At 38.9% G+C, this 19,547-nt stretch overlaps 1 protein-coding gene across 2 annotated transcripts in view; it reads right to left on the reverse strand.

The window, feature by feature from the left end:
- Ccdc146 (coiled-coil domain containing 146) overlaps positions 1–19,547 on the reverse strand; it is a 115,261-nt gene that overhangs the window by 37,095 nt on the left and 58,619 nt on the right. For both annotated transcript variants that reach the window (XM_042684549.1, XM_042684550.1), the window contains 2 exons: positions 10,691–10,773; positions 7,795–8,004 (listed from right to left, as the gene is read on the reverse strand). In XM_042684549.1, the coding sequence (XP_042540483.1) occupies positions 7,795–8,004; positions 10,691–10,773 (293 nt within the window). The remainder of the gene's footprint in view (positions 1–7,794; positions 8,005–10,690; positions 10,774–19,547) is intronic.

Here is a 19,547-nt window from a genome sequence, read left to right on the forward strand (position 1 = left end):
CAAAGACATCTCACATTAAACTTTTTATCTTTCTCTCTGAAATGTACTTACTTCTTTTCTTCTCTCAGTCAAAGACACTTCCAATTTACTTAATTTTCTAATCTACAAACCTCAGAGTCATTCTTTCAATCCCCTTGTGTTTCAGTGGTGGGATTGAAAAGGAACCATTTTAAGTTTTTATTCTTCTTAACAGCTTCCCTCCCTGCCAGGACGAGACTAAGCAGAACTTAAGCCATCAGAATATAATTGATCTTAGAGCAGTCAACTCCAAGTCGAGTAGGCTCTGAAGCCACTCTAGCCACGCTATCCCTTCTAAGATGGTTTGAGAGGGTGGGGAAAAGCATGTAGGAGCTTCACAGTTCAGAGGCATAGGTTCACTGATATAACAATGCGTTCAGTTATGTATGCTTATAAACATGAGTGCATATATTGATGTATGCTCATGTATAAGTAAAAGAAAAGACAGTAGGTTGGGGCTGGGAAGGTGGCTCAGTGGTAGAGTGCTTGCCTTGCATGCATGAGGCCCTGGGATCAATTCCTCAGCACCACATAAGCAGAAAAAGCCGGGAGTGGCGCTGTGGCTCAAGTAGTAGAGTGCTAGCCTTGAGCTGAAGAGCTGAGGGACAGTGCCCAGAGTTCAGGCCCCACGACCGACAAAAAAAAAAAAAAAAAAAAGACATGAGTATGTGAGCTATTATAAGGCTATCTGAAAGTGGTCTTGGATTAGATATAAATATTTATTCCAAACAATAAAATAAGTAAAAAGGAAACAAAAGTGATAGAGGAAATTGGATTATATAAAATGCTTAGTTAACACCATGGAAAGCAGAGAGTATGGATGACAAAAACATGAACAAGGAAATAGAACAGAGTAACAAATAAGGCAATTGTCAATCCAACTTTATCAACAGTCACGTTAAATGAGAATTTAAAAAACAGGTTGTCAGAAGGGATTAAAAAATAAGACTCAACTATAGGTTATCTATAAGAAACTCACCTTAAATATAAGAATTCATAGAAATTAAAAGTAAATCTACAGTAAAGATATACAAGGCTGACACCAATCAAAAGAAATCAGGAGTCACACTACAGGTTAAGCATCCCTAATCCGAAAACTTGAAACGGGAATGTTCTAACATATGAATTCTATTGAGAGTTGACTTGATCTTCAAAGTTTCTAATTTTGAGTTAGGGGTATTCAATTGGTCCATGCAAATATCCCCAAATGTGAAAAACGCTGAAATATAGAACACTTCTGGTCCCAAATATTTAGGGTAAGTGATACTTCTCAATAATCACAGAAAGAGCAAAGTTCAGAGCAAAGAAAGTAATTGGGGCATAATGGGAGAGTAAATTATTCAATGGGACAAAACAATCCGTAACAGTTGTGCACTAATAACAGAAAGTAAAGTACATCGGCAAATCTGATGGAACTACAAGGAGAAATAGATGTATCACCAATCACAGATGGGGACTTCAATGTTCCTCCACTGGTCAATAGGAAATAACTGACATGTATAGGAAGGAAACTCAGACTTTTCCCCCTGAAACCTAATATCATTGCAAGATGATATTAACAAAAGAAATTAATATTTATAGGAAGCAAAGACAGACTTTTTTCCCAGAAATCCAATCAGTACTGTAAGATGATATTAACAAAAGAAGCTGAAAACATTAAGAAGTATAGTAAATAGGAAGATGTGGTTTCATTCACTTGTTAATGAGAATATTTATATTTTCATTATAATGGTTAGGATGAGATGATGTGATGCTGAAATGAGATTTTAGAAATTGCTTGAAAAAGGCTTAGACTGAATGTTCTATATAAGTAATTATGGGTTGGACACAGTTACTTGTTCATCATCATCATCTTCCACTAATGGTATCTTTGACTCCATTTTACCCACTAGATTTCCTGAAAAAATTGAGAAATATTTTCCATCTTTTTCTTGTTTTACTGCATTTCATGATTATTAAGAATCAACAAGTCTTAAGATTTTCCAGGTGTGATTAATACAAAATTTAAATATAAAACATTTATATGTGAAATAAAAGTTGGCAGACACGATGAGTCACTGGCTAAGGAACATGGAGCAGACCAGGTTTTATTTATTTTTTACTTGCAACATGTAGATCGAGGTTATTGTGACATTGACCTTATTATAGTTGTCCATGGCATAGGATGAATCTCAGTTTTTCAGAGGTTTCAATTCTTAACACCTTTGCTTTCACAGCTTGCAAAATTGGAGCTATTTTAATTCCCATGTATTTACCCTATGCTTTAGGTAAACTGCCACCAGGGGGTAGTAGTGTACTGTCATATTTTGGCTTTAAAGACCCGGAGACAGTTTAAAAATGGTGATACTGAAGTTATTCCATGAGATATGAACTTAGTTTTGTCTTTAAGCATAAAATTTTATTTTCTCTAAATAAACACAAAATGGCTCATTATCTAGGGAATTTGAGACTAATTACACTTCTATTATGCAATTCTTTTAACATAGACTTTTTCATTTAAAATGGGTATTTCTTTTTCATTTATAGAAACAGAATCCTACCTCTATCACTCTGATTATTTTAATTTTCCCTGTATATTTTAATATAATTATACTAAATGTGTATGTATGTTTACCTTGCAGTTAATTTTTTCCAAGTCACATATAAACTTCGTAATTAGTGATTTAATAGCTATCTTCAAGATTTGTTCTGAAAAGATATACTGAAGCATTTATTATGTACTAAGTGTCTTATATACTTTACATACATGATATCTAAACTTCACACCTTGCTAAGTAGGTATTATAGTCCTTGCGTAAATGAAGAAACTGAGGAGTTAAGTTTCTCTCCAAGGTCTTTCAGTCAAGGATAAACTCAAACTGACCACAGAGATTTCAGTATGTAGCTACCTCTAGTCTGCATTATTGTTTAAACATTTCCCTGCTTCTTGAAGAATGCAGGTTACTTTGAATTTTTTAATTGATATTTTTATTGTGATTAAGTGATTACATAAATTTCACAAATTTCATAGTCTTGTGAGATAATGATAAAATCACAAACACATTCTAACTTTCATGGGGCAAATTGTCTTTATCAGGGTCTATAAAGTTTGTGAATTTTATGAAATTTGACAATTTACTTTGAATTTTTAACTCTCATAAGTAATGTTGTAACGGACATCTTAGTATTGTATCTCTTTTTCTCCTTTTGCATTTTTATTTTTGCATGGAATTACCAGACCAAAAGTTTTTATGTGTTCCTTTTGGTATATATTCACTTATACTTTCTTTTTTTTGGGGGGGAGGTCTGGTCTTGGGGCCTGAACTCTGGGCCTGGGCGCTATCCCTCAGCTCTTCAGCTCAAGGCTAGCGCTCTATCACTAGAGCCACAGCTCCACTTCTGGCTTCTTTTTTTTATGCTTATGTGATGCTGAGGAATCGAACCCAGGGCCTCAAGCATGCAAGGCAAGCACTCTACCACTAAGCCACCTTCCCAGCCCTCACTTATACTTTCTTAAACTCACAATCTGACATTTCCCCCATATTTTTAAAATTAGGATCAACTAGTTACACAGGGAGTTTATTTTGACATGTCCATATAGCCAGAGTGCCTTGATCAGGGTTAACTCTTCTGTCATCTACCCTCATTCCATCTCTGCTTCCTAAACCAATCTCAGCAAGCTTCACTAATTTCACACTAAGCTTGAAGTATTTTGACCACATTCACCTTCCTTTACCCTCTTCCCTCACACTAACAATCTCAAGGCCTGTTTTACATTCCTGTCATTCATTTTGGGATATATGTTAATTGATCAAAGTGGTTTCATTGTGGTATTTCACACATGTGTATGTGTATTTTAATCAGATTTAATTGTAGCCTACTTTTGCTTTCCTATCCCCACACCTATCATTACTCAGTGGCTTTCATTTTGCTATCTTCTTCTACAGATACAAAATATTTTGGTATTGTTCACCTATAACATGCAATCCAACATTGTTTTTAACTTTTCTGAATAAGGAGTGCTTCAACATCAAAACTCACTAAAGCCAGGTACTGGTGGCTCACGCCTGTAACCCTAGCTGTTCAGGAGGCTGAGATCTAAGGACTGACGCTTGAAGCCAGCCTGGGCAAGAAAGTTTGTGAGACTTTTATCTCCAATAAACTACCAAAAAGCCAGAAATGAGCTGTGGCTCAAGTGGTAGAGCCCTGGCCTTGAGCAAAAAGAAGCTCAGAAACAATGCCCAAACCCTGAAGGACTGTAATACACACACACACACACACACACACACACACACACACACACACACACACATTTAACTCCTCTCTGCAGCAAAACAGTCTTAACTGGAATAACATCATGGAGGTTGTGGTTTTAGGGATTTGGAAGTGCAGAGAAGCTTGATATAAGAGGTATCATTCACTATAAGGAGTGAATCAGCATGAATGGATGGAAGTTTCTAGCAAGTAGCAGCTTTCCCGCGCTGGACTCAGTCTCTGAGGGAGTCTCAGTGCTTCTTGAGCCCATGTGATTCTAAGCATGGGGACAGTCAGCACTGAGAACCACTTTGGAGACCAACAGTCCTCAAATCCAAATTCAAGTAAGAAATCACATAAAAAAACTTATAAATTATTCAAGATGGTTTATGTCTACAATCCTAGCTACACAGGAGGCTGAGATCTATGAATCAACGTTAAGAGATGGTCCAGACAGACAAGTCCTTAAAACATTTATCTCCAATTAACTACCAAAAAGCTGGAAGTAGAGGTGTGTCTCAATTGGTAGAAGGCCAGCCAAGCAAGAATATAGGCCTTGAGTTCAAGCCCCAGTACTGGCACATACATATGCATATTTACAAACACACAATTCAAATATCAGGGAAATTTTTCGGGAGGTAGAAAGTGCTTGTGGCTGGAGCTAACTTTCAAGTGAGAATCTCAGATGCTTCTTTTCCTGCTATTTGAGGATTATAGTCTGAGAAACTTACTTTTTTGTTCTATTAAGATACTGATTGCCATAAAGGGAGCTAGGTAGATTGCCATAAAGGGAGCTAGGTAGATTTAAACAATAATGTTCGAAGGTAAAATCTGCTAAGCTATAAGTTTTTCCTTACAGCTGGCCCTCAGCACCTGTCTGCATGTCCCTCTGCCGTGTTCTCATTATCTGCAATTCTAGATGTGTTACTAAAAGCATCCCTCCAACCCTTTCTTATCAGATATGTCTGTTCTTGGTTCCTAGTTTGCTGTTGTTATTAATGGCCCAAGAATGAAAAAAAAAACCCCACAAAACTGATGTGAGCAACAAGGGCTACAAGAAGCAGCCAGAGGACAGTAAATAGTCACAAGGTCAGGGTCACGCTGGGACAGCCCTGTATGTGTGCACCCAACCATCTCCTCTCTCCTGGTCTACCTGGTGACACAATGACCGCAATGACCGGCCATGGCCTTTTCCCCAGCTCACCAAGACAGGTTGGATATGTTGGATTTGGCATACTTGCTGTCCGAATGTTAAGGATTATTAGAAAATAAGGAAGTTCCAAAAGATATCCAAGTCAAAACAAGGGAAAGGTTGGAGAAAATATAGAAAAGTCTTTTTAGAGAAAGGGTTTGGAATGAATTACTTCCACTTTGTTTCAAAAGTAAGTTCTCAACAATATTTACTTACCTGCTTCCTACCTCTATTATATTTACTAAGCTTATTCAAGTAGGTTATATTTTTTTCGGAAGTGCATATTTATCAAGAGGCCCAAAACTATCTAATACAGATTTAATGATTGACTGATTACATACTTAGACTGACCATTGGCATTTACTAAAGAGCTTATCCTATGTTAAAAAAGGAGAAAATCATTTAACATACAGAATAAACCCTTTTTTCTAGAGTATTTGAACAAAATGTTGTTGCTGACTGTTGTCAACGATTCAGAAGTTCCTAAAGAAGGGAGAGTGGATGGGTGCCAGTTATTTGGTCTTCCATTATTTAGATAATGAATAAAATGAGAGTTTATTGTGCTGATATGACAGATACCATCTGTATATTTGGATGAATAGTTTTCTTTCACTGACTTAGTTTCTTTATTTTTATCTAGAGATGGAATATCCACTTTTTTCTTGTGAGGTTGTTCACATGAATTTACTTCTGTAGCACATAATTCTGAATATGTGAAGCCAATAAAATACATAGTTTAAAATTATTTCCTAGTATTTCTAATTGTTATCACCATTATTATTTTTTAATGAAAATAAGCTTGTTAATTTTAGGGAACACAAGGGAGCTTGTTCAAGGTAAAGTATCTTATGTTACAAATTCAAAAAGAATTCACACCAAATATTTCTGTACATGTGCATTTGGAGTGTGCCTTTCACTGGGAGTTGCCATATTCCTTCCCCTCCCCCAGCTTCAGTAGCTCAGTGAATAATTCGCCTGTCTATACCTAAAAGGCAAAAGCTCTGTTTTCCTATTTTTTTTCTTGGCAGGAATAGCTGGAAATTTTAAACAATCTCAGTATCAACTGACTTTATGTTCCTCTTACCCTTTCATGAAATGTCAAGCATTCCTATTTTCAATAATAATGAACAACCACCAATTGTTTTAATTTCATTATTTTCTCAGCTGAAAGAGTGCTTACAGAGCACAGAAATAGCTAAGCTTTCTTTTTATAGATCTCACTGGTGAGCCTGACACAAGCTTAGATCAAAAAGACCAAAAACACTCTAACTTCCCCTCTGCTACCCCCATGAATAGAATTCTCTTAATTAAACTGGCCTTCTTTATCTGCCTTTTGGTTGAAAAAGTAGACTGCAAAGAGATAACTCCAACCCAAGGCACGCAGGAGTCTCTGCAAGCCTCATGTCATTTGCTTGTCTCTGGACAAGACTGAACTAAAGCTGTAAGAAATCTACCTACTGTTAAAAATAGCTACACAAAGTTCTACCGCCTTAAATGGTAACAGTGCCTGGGCATAGCTCAGGGCACAGCATAGCATGAAACTAGAATTGTAATCATTTACCAATTCAATCTAAATAGTATGACTTGCTGAAACACCTCCTCTACCAACTTCCACTGTGGAAGGGATGTTAAAGGTTTGGGAAATAACATTTATCCTTTGGGAAATAACATTTATCCTTCTGGAAATAAGATTTCTGCTTTTAGTTAATTGGATGATATCTTCTAGATTTTGGTAAGTAAATGTGTTTCACCAAAGAGGGTAAGCTTCCTCTTTAGTCCTAGGGGAGAGATTCATCTGAGGAGACCGAGTTTGCCTATGAGGTCCCTGTTGTTGCTGTATTAGAACAGAGTGAGTCAGGTGTGATCTCAGCTGGACAGGCTTGTTTGGAAAATGCATGCACTCACCAGGTCCATGCAGATACGGGAAGCAGAAGAGGACAGGAGGCTAAAGAAAAAAGCACGATCTCACCAGTGAGCTCATAAAAAGAAAGCTTAGCTATTTATGTGCTGCTTTCCAAGATGAGGCTGGGAGAAAGAAAGAGAAGGCCAAGTCCTTGTTTCATGCAGTGTATTTTTCAGCTGCAGTTTCCAAAGCCAGTGGCTTTTCCCACACTCAGAAAACCCAGCAGGGATTTCAGCCACCTGACTTATTTTCCCAGAAGTTGGGTGACCTCTTTGTGTAGGAATTGTTTGTTCCAGGGAGTCAAGAGAAGAACAAAGCTTGCAATTCTTGGAAGATGCTATCTCATACTCCTTGAACCTAACATTACTTCCTAATTTCTCATATATATATGGGGAAAGAGCTTTGTTGGCATGTGTCTTTGGCATGCTTGAGAGAGGTGAGTACTTACCTATTTAATCTGTACTGATTATGGAACTCTCTCTCCTTCACTGCATTGAATTCATTCTGATACTTGAGCAGCTGTTCTCTCATTTTGGAGACCTCGGTGGAGAAGGCTTCTGGGAAAGCGTCGGCTTGCTGCAGGTGGAACTGCTGATCCTGGATCTGCTTAGTGTACCGCTTGGCATCCTGCAGCAGCTGAACCTCAGACTCCTGTGTGCTGGGTGACATGAAAAGATGTTTGCATGGTGAAGACTGCACATGCTTAAGAACTTCTGTGGCTTCTGTGGGGATTCTGGGGGTGGGATTCATGTCTACAGTTGCTCTCCATTCCCAGGTCCAGTTAACTGCACTGACACTTTTGGGCCAAGTACTTTCTGTGGTGTTGAGGTGCATGAGGTTTAGCTCCTGGCTCTGAGTATCTTACCATTGAGTGGAGAGATCTGCTACAATAGGTAGCTAAATGCTTGATGAGAACCAACACCACTAGGCTCCACCCCGAGACAGTGGGAGACAATGGACGAAAGCATCCAGTTCAATAGGAAATAAGTTATTCCTTTTTGCCTTTGAAGATCGACCAGGTCTTGCCAGAGAGTAGGGAAGGGAGAAGAGGAGAGGGTCACTCAGACAGCCTCCTTTTCCTTTCTTTTCATTTATTTTCCTCCCCTACCTTCTCCTTTCCTTTTTCTTCCTATCTTTTCCAGAAAGGATTTTGGGTTTGACACAAGATCTTTCTATGTAGCCCAAGCTGGCTTCAAATTCTTGATCCCTTCTGGCTCAGCCTCTAAATGCTGGGATTACAGGCATGTGCCATAGAGTTTTTTCTTGACGTCTGGAATATTTCTGACATGATTGAGGGAAGACCTTTCTCCCTTAATGAACTAAGACAAGGCAGAAACTTTTTAAATGACCCTTTACTAGGAACCTAGAAAGAAAAATTTCCTTATAAAATTATGAACATAAATTAATTTATAGATTAAAATATCTTAACTTTGATGTGTGGCTAGAACTGGGCTTTCACATCATAGAAGAGTAGAATCATACAATCCCATTATATCCTAATGTTTTGTCTCTGGGGCAGGGGACTAAGCATCTAGTAGAGGTAGATTTGGGTGAACACAGAAACTATACAGAATCGATTCCTCTGAATTGTGCGTTAGCATCAGCTCTGGTCTTACTGGTGGATGTGATTTATCTGCCTCAGACGCCCTTACATTAGCTACAACTCCTGTTCCAAGGCAAGCCCTTGCTGTTTCCTGCTTCCAAGCCAGGGCTCTCTTTTCATGTGTACTTCTTGTCGAGTTTCCCCACTAGAAGATTCTTAGGGCTTCTGTTCATTTGCAGAGATGCTCCATAATCTGATTTTGCCTAAAGCAGCTGAAGCTACCACATCTGCTTATTTTCCTAGAGAAATGGGCTGGGCCATCATTTTCCCACAGAGAGAAGGATTCCATAGTGGTTCTGGTTCCAGTCAGAATATGAATGGCAATTTATCCGCATGTCATTATTAACAATATAGTGTCAGTGGAAGAGAATTTAACAGCTGTTGCAATGTGATCTCTATGGAAAACTCAATCAGAGTCAGTTCAGCAGCTCCTATCTCTATCTGCCTGGATAAGCCCCAGCAGCCCTAGAGTCTGCTTGTTACTGCCTGCCTTCCAGGCAGTGGGTATAGGACAATGGTGGGTGTCTGTACTAGTTAGAGAAGGAACTAAGGCATCAAGAGGAGGTAAAATGTGAGTGGCAGAGGGGAAGTAACTGTTTTCAAGATAACTGGGAAGTGGCAAGAAATAACTCCAAAGCCTTGGTCCCCGTTGCTATTTGTCTCTGAGGTATTGGGAACTGTGGTCAGTGGAGGAGGAAGTCAAGTCATCTCACCCTGTGAAGCTCCACTGGGCTTTAGAGAAGAGCTATCCTCAGGCTAAGAGACACTGACATGTTCGTTATATTAGCAAAGTCTCAGAGGGGTACCCTGAAATCCACACGGGGTTTTCTCCCAGCTAAGTAATGTAAACTACGTTGAAGAAGGTGTCTCCACTCTCTCTCGAAAACCCCCAAATTCCTAGGGCTTAAGAACTATCCAGCAGCCAGGACTAATTCTGGAAGAATGGAGTCTCCATTAGGGTGAGGAAGAAGATTTGGCTTAGTGCTGAGGAAGTAGAGCCAAGGCTGAGGCTCACAAGGGCTCCAGAGGGCTGTTAGGAACTCCAATGGGTAATAGCGGTTGCTCCGAAAGCTGTTGAGTAATTCTGTGGAAACCTAGTCTGACCTAAAGCTGGCTGGCTGTGGCCAAAGCCGGTAGCCTGGGGTGGGAGGAAGTTGTGAGAGGTGAAGGCAGTAGTCTCTGCAGAGGTAGGCTAGGATCGTCTGAGTAGTGATGAGAGGCAGAGAGGGGTCCTGCAGGAGTGTCATGCAGCATGCAAGCCAGTGTCACCCAAACCCCTGTGTTCGAAGTAACTCCAGTAGACAGTCAGCATCTACACAATAGCATCTGTGCAGTTGTGGCCCTAGACCCAAGACCTATCTGTGGCCCTAAATACTTGCTCATCTTGTCACAGGGTAAAACTTACAAGCACTCCTTAATCAATGAAGGGAGTAAATAGATGGACAAATGTCCTGTCACCCTTCAGTGGCAGAGTTCTCAGGTTTTTCTACATAACCACACAGAAAGCCGTCTAACAAACTGTACTCCAGCTGTTCACTGTCTGAATCCATAGCTTAACCCACCCCATCTAAACTCCTCTTCCAATCCCACTTTCCCCAATCGTTTCTCTAATGATGTGAGCTCAAATCCTTGCCTTAGAGCCTATGTTTGCTGGGAACACAAATAAAGCAATGTCTCATTACAAGAGAGAAATACAGATGTGATAAAAAAAAAGATACCTTCAATTTGGTAAATAGCATACCTTATCACAGTTTCGTGCAGCAAAATGTACTTGGCTTTTAACTCTGCCATTCTGGTTCCAGGAAGTTTTCCCGAAGCATATAACTAGCAGAGAGAACACAAGGTCACTATTAGCCACCACTCTCCTTGTGCTTAGGCAGGAGATAATGTGGGTTCATGGAGATCTTATGAAATCTTTCAGCCAAGCTTTGGAGAGGATACACATGAAGGCAATGTGGCATACTGAAAGAAGCTGGGTAGTCAGAAAAAGTATTTCTAGTTCCAGTTTGCCTTCTGTAAACACTTTGTTCTGGGGAAAGTCTACTCACATTGCTAGGCTGTGACTTTCCCATCTGGAAATTGAAAGAATTCAATCCTTCCAATCCTAAGAATGTTATCTTTTAGGTTTAGCAAATAATCTGACTAAGGTAAATTATTAAGATGCCTATTTATAAGGGTAAGAAAAGGAGTAATTATTGAACATCTCTTATAGGCAAGAGTTGCATATCTATTACTTCATTCGATTAAAAATATTTATTGTCTTTAAGTAGTTGTACAAAGGAGTTGCCATTCAAAGAAGTGGCATGTTACCCCTTTCAATATTCTCACCCATCCCTACCATCCACCCCTCACTTTTCTTAATTTTGTAGGATATGCGTTTAATTTTTGGCTGCATTCTTCATCTCTTCTTCTGTTTACTCATCTACTCCCCCTCTCTTTGATCTTTTCCTGCCTCGAACCAATTTTCTGATGTTTATTTTGTTGACCTTCAATTTTGCCTTTCTAAGGAATTACACTGTGTGAATTCTCCCCTGAGAATTGTTTCAGTTAATACATTTGTCTAGACTTGAGTACCACCCAAAGTATTTACTTATGTATTTGTAAACTAATTCTAGCTCCCACATATGAGAGAAAACATACAATCTTTGTCTCACTGGATCTAGCTTACTTCACTTAACGTAATTTTTCTGGGTTCTTTCATTTCTTTGCAAATGATGCAATGCCATTCTTTCTAGAATACAAACAATAACATGCTGGCAAAGATATCACCAAAAGGGAACTCTAATACACTGTTGGTGGGAATGTAAATGTGTTCAACCACTCTGGAAAGCAGAAAGGAGGTTCCTCAAAAAACTAAACATGGAACTGCTCCATGATTCAGTAATTCCACTCTGGGCATTTATACAAACCATTACAAACTAGGATACAGTAATTTCACCAGCATAACAATGCTCATTGCAGCACTATTCAGCACAGCTAAGGTATGCAATCAGACCAGATATCCCTCCATAGATGAATGGACCAAGAAAATATAGTATATTACTTCATTCTTAAAAATGTTTGGAAATCAGGGATTTTTTCCTTCATTTGAAACTAAAAGTTAGAATAACTAAGAGCTTTTCTTCAGTATATATTTAAAATCCTAGTTAAAATAAAGTCCTAATTTGACAGTGTCAAATCTGGAAAAAGAACTTTTATTTGCTCTCTGAGTAGAGGAATAATTAGCTAATAAACATCAAACTCTAAAGCTTTACCTTATTATAGACTGTTTTTAGTTTAGTATTAGGTTGACTTAATAAGTACAGAGAATTAAGGAAAGAATTCTTTCTTTTATTGTGAGAATACTGTACAGAGGAGTTACAATTACATGAGCAAGATAATGAGTACATTTCTTATTAAGCATTGTTGCCGCCTCTTTGTTTCCCCTAGGAAAGAATGCTTTTTGAAAAATTTATCTTCTTATAAAGATGCTGTACAGAGAGGTTACAGTTATATCAGTCAGGTAATGAGTACATTTCTTGTCGAGCATTGTTACCCCCTTCTTTGTTTTTCTCCCACTATCTCTTCCCTCCCTCACTCCCCACCCCTGCCAAAGTTGTAAGGTTCATTTACAACATAGTGTCTTGTGAGAATCATGTTGCAATGGGTCATCCTGTATCCTTGTTTCAGCATTTTGTTATTCCCCTTCCCCTCCCCAAATTAGATAAATGTATATACAAGATGCAAGGTACCAAAATCAAGTACAGTGACAGGGATATACCATAGAAGGAAGAACATACAAAAGTATCAAGAAAAAAAATCACATAGTACATTAAAAACAACAGCAACAAGAAAAACCTCTTGTGTCCATATCTTGGGATCCATTTCTCTTAGCATCATCTTTTTCTTTAATAAGGTAATGAGTACATTTCTTATCAAGCATTGGTGCCTTCTCCTTTGTTTTTCCCCTACCATCCCTTCCCTCCCACCTCTACAACTACACTCCCCCCACATCTAAATTGTAAAGTTTGTTTTTCAACATAGTGTCTTGTACATCTCATTGTTGCAATGGGTCAAGCTGTATCTCTATTTAAACATTTTGTTTTTTCTCTTCCCCTCCCCAAATTATACCAACATCAAATATAGTGAAAACAGGGGTTATACTGTGGGGAAGGGACATACAAAGCAACAAAAAATCACATGGTACCTTATAAATACGTTAGAAACAATAGCAAGAAAGAAAAAACCACTTGTGTCCCTATCTTGGGGTTCATTTCGCTTAACTTCATCTTATCTGGTCATATGTATATAGCTTTTGATCTTTTCTACTTGTTATTGAAAAAAATATATATATATACTAGTTATTGCAAGTAAGGGAAACCATAGGACCTATGTTTCTTTGGGCCTGGCTTACTTCACTTAATATAATTTTTTCCAAGTCTTTCCATTTCCTAACAAATGGGGCAATGTCATTCTTCCTGATGGAGGCATAGAATTCATATATATACCACATTTTCTTGATCCATTAATCTACTGAGGGGCATCTGGGTTGATTCCATATCTTAGCTATGGTAAATAATGCTGCGATAAACATAGTTGTGCTGGTAGCTTTAGTATGGTCTTGTTTGTGATCATTTGGGTAAATGCCCCAAAGTGGGATTGGTAGGTCATAGGGGAGCTCTATGTGGAGTCTTTTGAGGAACCTCCATACTGCTTTCCAAAGTGGTTGAACAAGTTTACACTCCCACCAATGCAGTAAGTTCCCTTCTGGCCACATTCCCTCCAGCATCCCTTGTTATTAGAGTTCTTGATTATAGCCATTCTAACTGGGGTGAGGTGGAATCTCAATGTTGTTTTTTTTTTTTTTTTCAGGTAAGGGGTAGGTTTATTCAGTAGACCTGCTGGGACCAGGCAAGGTTGGCACTCCACGTGGCTGGGAAAGAGAGAGGAAAGAGCTAAAGCAGAGAGAGAGCAGAGAGAGCTAGAAAAGAAGAGCAAGAGAGAGAGAGAGCTAGAAATGAACAGAGAGAGCAGAGAGCTAGAAACGAACAGAGAGAGAAAGAGAGAGCTCAATGTTGTTTTGATTTGCATTTTTTTTATGGCTAGAGAAGTTGAGCATTTCTTCATGTGTCTATTGACCATTCTTATTTCCTCTTTAGAGAAGTTTCTCTTTAAGTCTTTAGCCTACTTATTTATTGGGCAGTTGTTTCTTTGAGGTTTTGTTGTTGGGGATTTAATTTTTTGAGTTCTAAGTATATTTTAGATATGAGGCCCTTATCTGTTGTATGGCTAGTGAAGACCTTCTCCCAATCTGTGGACTTTCTATTGATCTTGCTAGCTATGTCCTTTGCGACGCAGAAGCTCTGCAGCTTCATTTAGCATCATCTTATATGGTCATATGTACATAGCTTTTGAGCTTTTCTGCTCATCTGATAAGATTATCCTAGACATATCCTAATTATTGCAAATAAAGAAAACCATGGGACCTATATTTCTTTGGGTCTGGCTTATTTCACTTAATATGATTTTTTCCAAGTCTTTCCATTTTCTAACGAATGGGGTGGTGTCAATTCTTTAAGGAAAGAATTCTTACAGCTGCAAGACACTTATTTTGGTGGGGCATCTACCAAAATAACAGCAGATTTTTTGATAGAAACCTTAAAAGCAAGGGAGGCTTATGATGATATATTTCAAGCACTGAAAGTTAACAACTGCTAACCCAGAATAGCCAGCAATGCTGTCATTCATAACCAAAGGGCAAATAAAAACATCCCATGATAAACAAAAACTGCAATTTATCACCATTACACCAGCAACATAGAAGACCTTTAAAGACATCCTACACACAGAAAATCAACCTAAACATGAAAAAGTGGATAAAATAGTAAGAGTATCACATATGAAGAAATGTTTCTGGGAAGGGTTATGTGAGATAAGCATGTTAAAGTGTGTTTGTATGTGCATATATGTACTGTGAAGGCAAAGTAGGAGGCCAGTCTAGTAACTTAAAAACCAGCCTGAAGCCAAAGACAAGTTGAAGGTAAGTTCATTGCGGATTCACATCTCAAAGAACTTACATATTTGGTTTTTCTCTGCTGAAAAGACCACTTGCCTTCTACTATGCCTGGCATAGTAGAAACAAATTTGTCTTGGATACTGTCCTATGGAAGTCTGAGGAAATAGGCATAGAAGAAATGATAGACTACTTGAACTATACCCAGTAGTTTTATTATTAGCAAGTGACTACTTGTTACTTTATATTTTTTAAATGTAAGTTAAGCAAATAAGTATACTTATAAATTACAAACCTATGGCAAGAAGCAGGGCTGCTAGAATAATGATGTGAAGAACTTGATGAATTCCTCTCACTCCAAGAAGTGTGATTAAACTGTTTAATGTAATTTAACAATTTAAATTGTTATCTTAAATTGTTAAATGGACAAATGAGCATAGAGGAGATTGAAAAGTGTGTATTCAGTGAGAGATTATGGCATTTGAACCATGATCTGTACCATCATCCCTAATTCCATGTTATAGAAGTATTCTGGGCAGGCTTGGCAGTCAGGGAAGTGTCTACTTCCCTTGCTCTGCTGAAGGTCTACTTCATGGTAGTGGAAAAACCCTAACAAAACCAAAGCACTCATCCACCTGGTCTCAGTCTGGCATCCCAGAAGAGCTTTACTAGGTAGGCAGCTGCAGCTGTTCATTAGTGCCCATGTCCACTCCCTCATGTTCTGTTCTGTGTGGAGACTGGGGGCAGGACGAATGAGATCTGAGTTCCTCAGATCCCCCATTCCTGCTCAGAAACACAATAGTTTGAGACATTTAGGGGCTCACCAAGCTTTGAAGATTTGTAGCCTTCATTCTTAAGCTTTGATTTTATCCCAAGAGCACTGCTAAAAAATACTAGGAGGCTGAGATCTGAGGATCATGGTTCAAAGCCAGCCCCAGCAAGGAAAGTCCATGAAACTCTTATCTCAAATAAACTATTAGAAAACCGGAAGTGGCACTGTGGCTCAAGTGGTAGAGTGCTTGCCTTGAGCTGAAGATCTGAGGGATAGCACTCAGGCCCAGAGTTCAAGCCCCACAACCAACAACAACAAAAAAATACTAAATATTTCTGGGTACTGATGGCTCACACCTGTAATCCTAGCTACTCAGGAAGGTGAGATCAAAGCCAGCCCAGGCAGGAAAGGCCATGAGACTCTTATCTCCAAGTAACTACCAGAAAACCGGAAGTGGAGCTGTAGCTCAAAGTGGTAGAGCCTTGAACAAAAGAGCTCAAGGACAGCACCCAAGCCCTGACTGACAATAAAAAAAAAAAACTACTAAATATCAAAAAAGCTAAAAGAGGAAGCTAATAGCTTTGTGATACCAGTAGAGGCAGACTAGCAAATGTGTAACAGAAAAATTAGGGCATGAGACAAAGAGCCTTGCTAAAATCCCATTTGATACTGGTGGACTGGTAGGGTATGAAGTCTCAGGCAGTGACCAGAGGAAACTTCTAAGCTATCAGTGCCCGAGTAAGTGGGGGCAGATATATAAATTCCCTGAACTTTGAAGTAGGCACCAACCCATAAACAGACCTAATGGAAAAGGATGAAAATCTTGTTGCTTAGTGGACTGAAGCACAACTTCTGACCAATCAGTGGGTGGCTGATCTAGTGAGAACCGCCAGATGTCAAACTTAAAAATAAAAAGAGGCTGTATTCTGTGGGAGAAAATGTTTTTCATGTAGTTCAGCCAAGTCTGCCAACAAGTTTATACTGAAGCAAGAATGACACACACACACAAATATAATACAATACAACAAACCTGAAAAGGATCTGAATCCAGAGCCACAGGCCGCCCAGGTGTGTCTCACATGGCTGAGCATCTGCCTAGCTAGTGCAGCCCTAAGCTAAAACCCAAGTATCCCCAAAGAGAAAAAAGGATCGAGTTCCTATGTTATCTAAAATATCCAATTCTTATGTGCAAAGATTTTTAAAAATTGGGATCCCACCCTACACAGGGAGCAAAAAGTCAAATGAGTGGACAGAACATGCTTTTGGAGGTATAAAATTGGATTTAACTAAGACTTCAAAGACACTATGTGTTTGAAGAAGGAAGGAAAACTAAGGTTAAAGAATTAAAGGGGGAGCTGGGAGGTGGCTCAGTGGTAGAGTGCTTGCCTTGCATGCATAAGGCCCTGGGTTTGATTCTTCAGCACCACATAAGCAAAAAGAAAAAAAGCCAGAAGTGGCGCTGTGGCTCAAGTGATAGAGCGCTAGTCTTGAGCTGAAGAGCTGAGGGACAGTGCCCAGGCCCAGAGTTCAGGCCCTACCACTGGACCGCCCTGCCCCCCCCAAAAGAAGTGAGCTATTAAATAATAAATAAATAAATAAATAAAAACAAAAAAAAAGAATTAAAGGGGAATATGATGGTAATTCAACAATGGAAAGCATCATTAGGAGAAATTCTTAAGGAAATAATTGAAATTCCAAAGTAGAAAATTATTGTAACTATAAAATTCACGGTATGATTTCAATAGTGGTTTTGAGCAGGTAGACCTAAAAAAAAAAAAAAACCCCAAAAAACAGCGAACCTGAAGATGAATCAGCAGGAAAAAAGCATGAAGATTCAAGAGTAGGTCCCTGTCAGAAATGAGGGATTTCATAAAGTCTACCCATTTACATGTAATGGGAGAACTCAAGAGAAAGGAGTCCAAAAAAATCAGAGATAATGGCTAAAAATGGCTGACTTTGTGTGCTGTCTCTGAGCTTTTTCACACAAGGTTAGCACTCTATCATTCAAGCCCTGACTCCACTTCTGCCTCTTTAGTGGTGAATTAGAGATAAAAGTTTATAGACTTTGCTACCCTGGTAGCTTTGAACCATGATCCTCAGTTCTCAACCTCCTGAATAGCTAGGAGCGAGAGGAGTTGGGGAGGTGGGGAGGGAAGGGATGGTAGGGGAAAAACAAAGGCGGGGGTAACAATGCTTGATAGGAAATGTACTCATTACCTTACTCATGTAACTACATGTAACTGTAACCCCTCAGTATAGTATCTTTACAATAAAAAATATAAATAATAATAAAAACCTATTTAAATACACAATGAAATAACTGCCATAAACAATAGAGCATCAGAGGAGGAGGTGAGCTGGAAAGTACTAGGGTCAGATCGCAGTGGCAGATACAGCTGGATCATACTCGCTCTAACTCAGTGGATGATCAGCTATATTTTTTTTGGAGTCCCATCCACAACGGTAAGGTTTAAATTTGATGGTAGGATGGATGTTGGCACATTTTGTGTCCACAGAACCAGCAAGAAGGCTGGACAGGATTCCTCATTTGTCTATTGTCTCCTTTACTCCCCTGGCCACTGGTGTCTTCGGGGACTTGTAAAAACAATTCAGTGGGCAAAGGCTTGATTTGTCCTTACAGTTTCTATGTACATTAGAAACAGTTATATCAAAGCTCTTCAAAAAGAGCACTGATAAACTTTCTGTTAACTAAAATCAAATCTTTTTCTTTTTAAAGTACCAAAAAATTGAGGCTACGTTTTCCTCCTAAAAATGAAAAAAATTATAATCTGGATGTTAATATTCATCTGAAAATGACTTTTCTGTGAAAGTGTGAGTCATCATTTTAAGTAGGTTTAGCCACAATTGGAAACTTAGACTCAGTTGTACAAGATAAAAATGCTTCGCCCATACACAGTATCAAACATGAAAAAACTGTGGCCTTTTCACACGGCATGAAACAACAGGGTGCGGAACACCAAGTTGGTCATGTTTTAAAAATGCAGAATCTAAGAAAAATGGCATAGAAAGGCCAATCTTAAATAGGCCAAGAGTACACACAACAGAAGGTTAGATATAATGTCATAAGTTCATAAATGGGATTTCACAATACATACTTCTGTTACTGAATTGCCTTGCTGGTATCTGTGGCTGGAAGGAAACATTTACACTAGAGCTAAAAGTTTAACAAGAGTTCATGATTCGTGGACAACATGGAATAATATGGAAAACATTTCAAAAATTGAAATTCTGGGACATTCCAAGGGAAGTCAGAGTTCAATGAGCGCGTTTGTTCAAGTGAACTTATCTGGAAGGAAGAAACAATTGTGTGGGTGGGTGTGGCAAACCTGGCTGGATCTACACTGTCAGCCTACCTTGTTCTTCTGGCCTCTCTGATATTACCTATGGGTTTGGCCTCATTCAGGAAATGGTTAGCATACTTTGGAATGGAACATGAACTTGAAAGCATAAATCCTTGGAACCTTCCTTTACCTTCTTTCTCTGCTTTTCTCTCTTTCACTTCTGGAAATAAACAGCAGAGCCATGTGAGAGGATTTCCAAATGCAATAAGCTCTTGATGCTGCTTCATGTTCCTTTGGCATTTCCTCCTGGATATCGTATCAACCTCTACCTTTCTCACCCACTTAACTCATTCACCAGAAAAGAAAATAGGCCATCTGCATTCACCCCTCACACCAATCAACCCATTTAGAGTGCCTCATTCCATTCATTTCTTTCCCCTACTCTCAAGAATTCAGCAGTCCTCCCTCCCAGTGATGAAGGCCAGATCTTCTGTGATCTCCTTTCCTGCCATCAGTTATGGTTTCTCCCCTT

The sequence above is a fragment of the Dipodomys spectabilis genome, unplaced genomic scaffold (genome assembly GCF_019054845.1).
Source record: "Dipodomys spectabilis isolate Male_0828 unplaced genomic scaffold, ASM1905484v1 ptg000089l, whole genome shotgun sequence".
NCBI lineage: Eukaryota > Metazoa > Chordata > Mammalia > Rodentia > Heteromyidae > Dipodomys > Dipodomys spectabilis.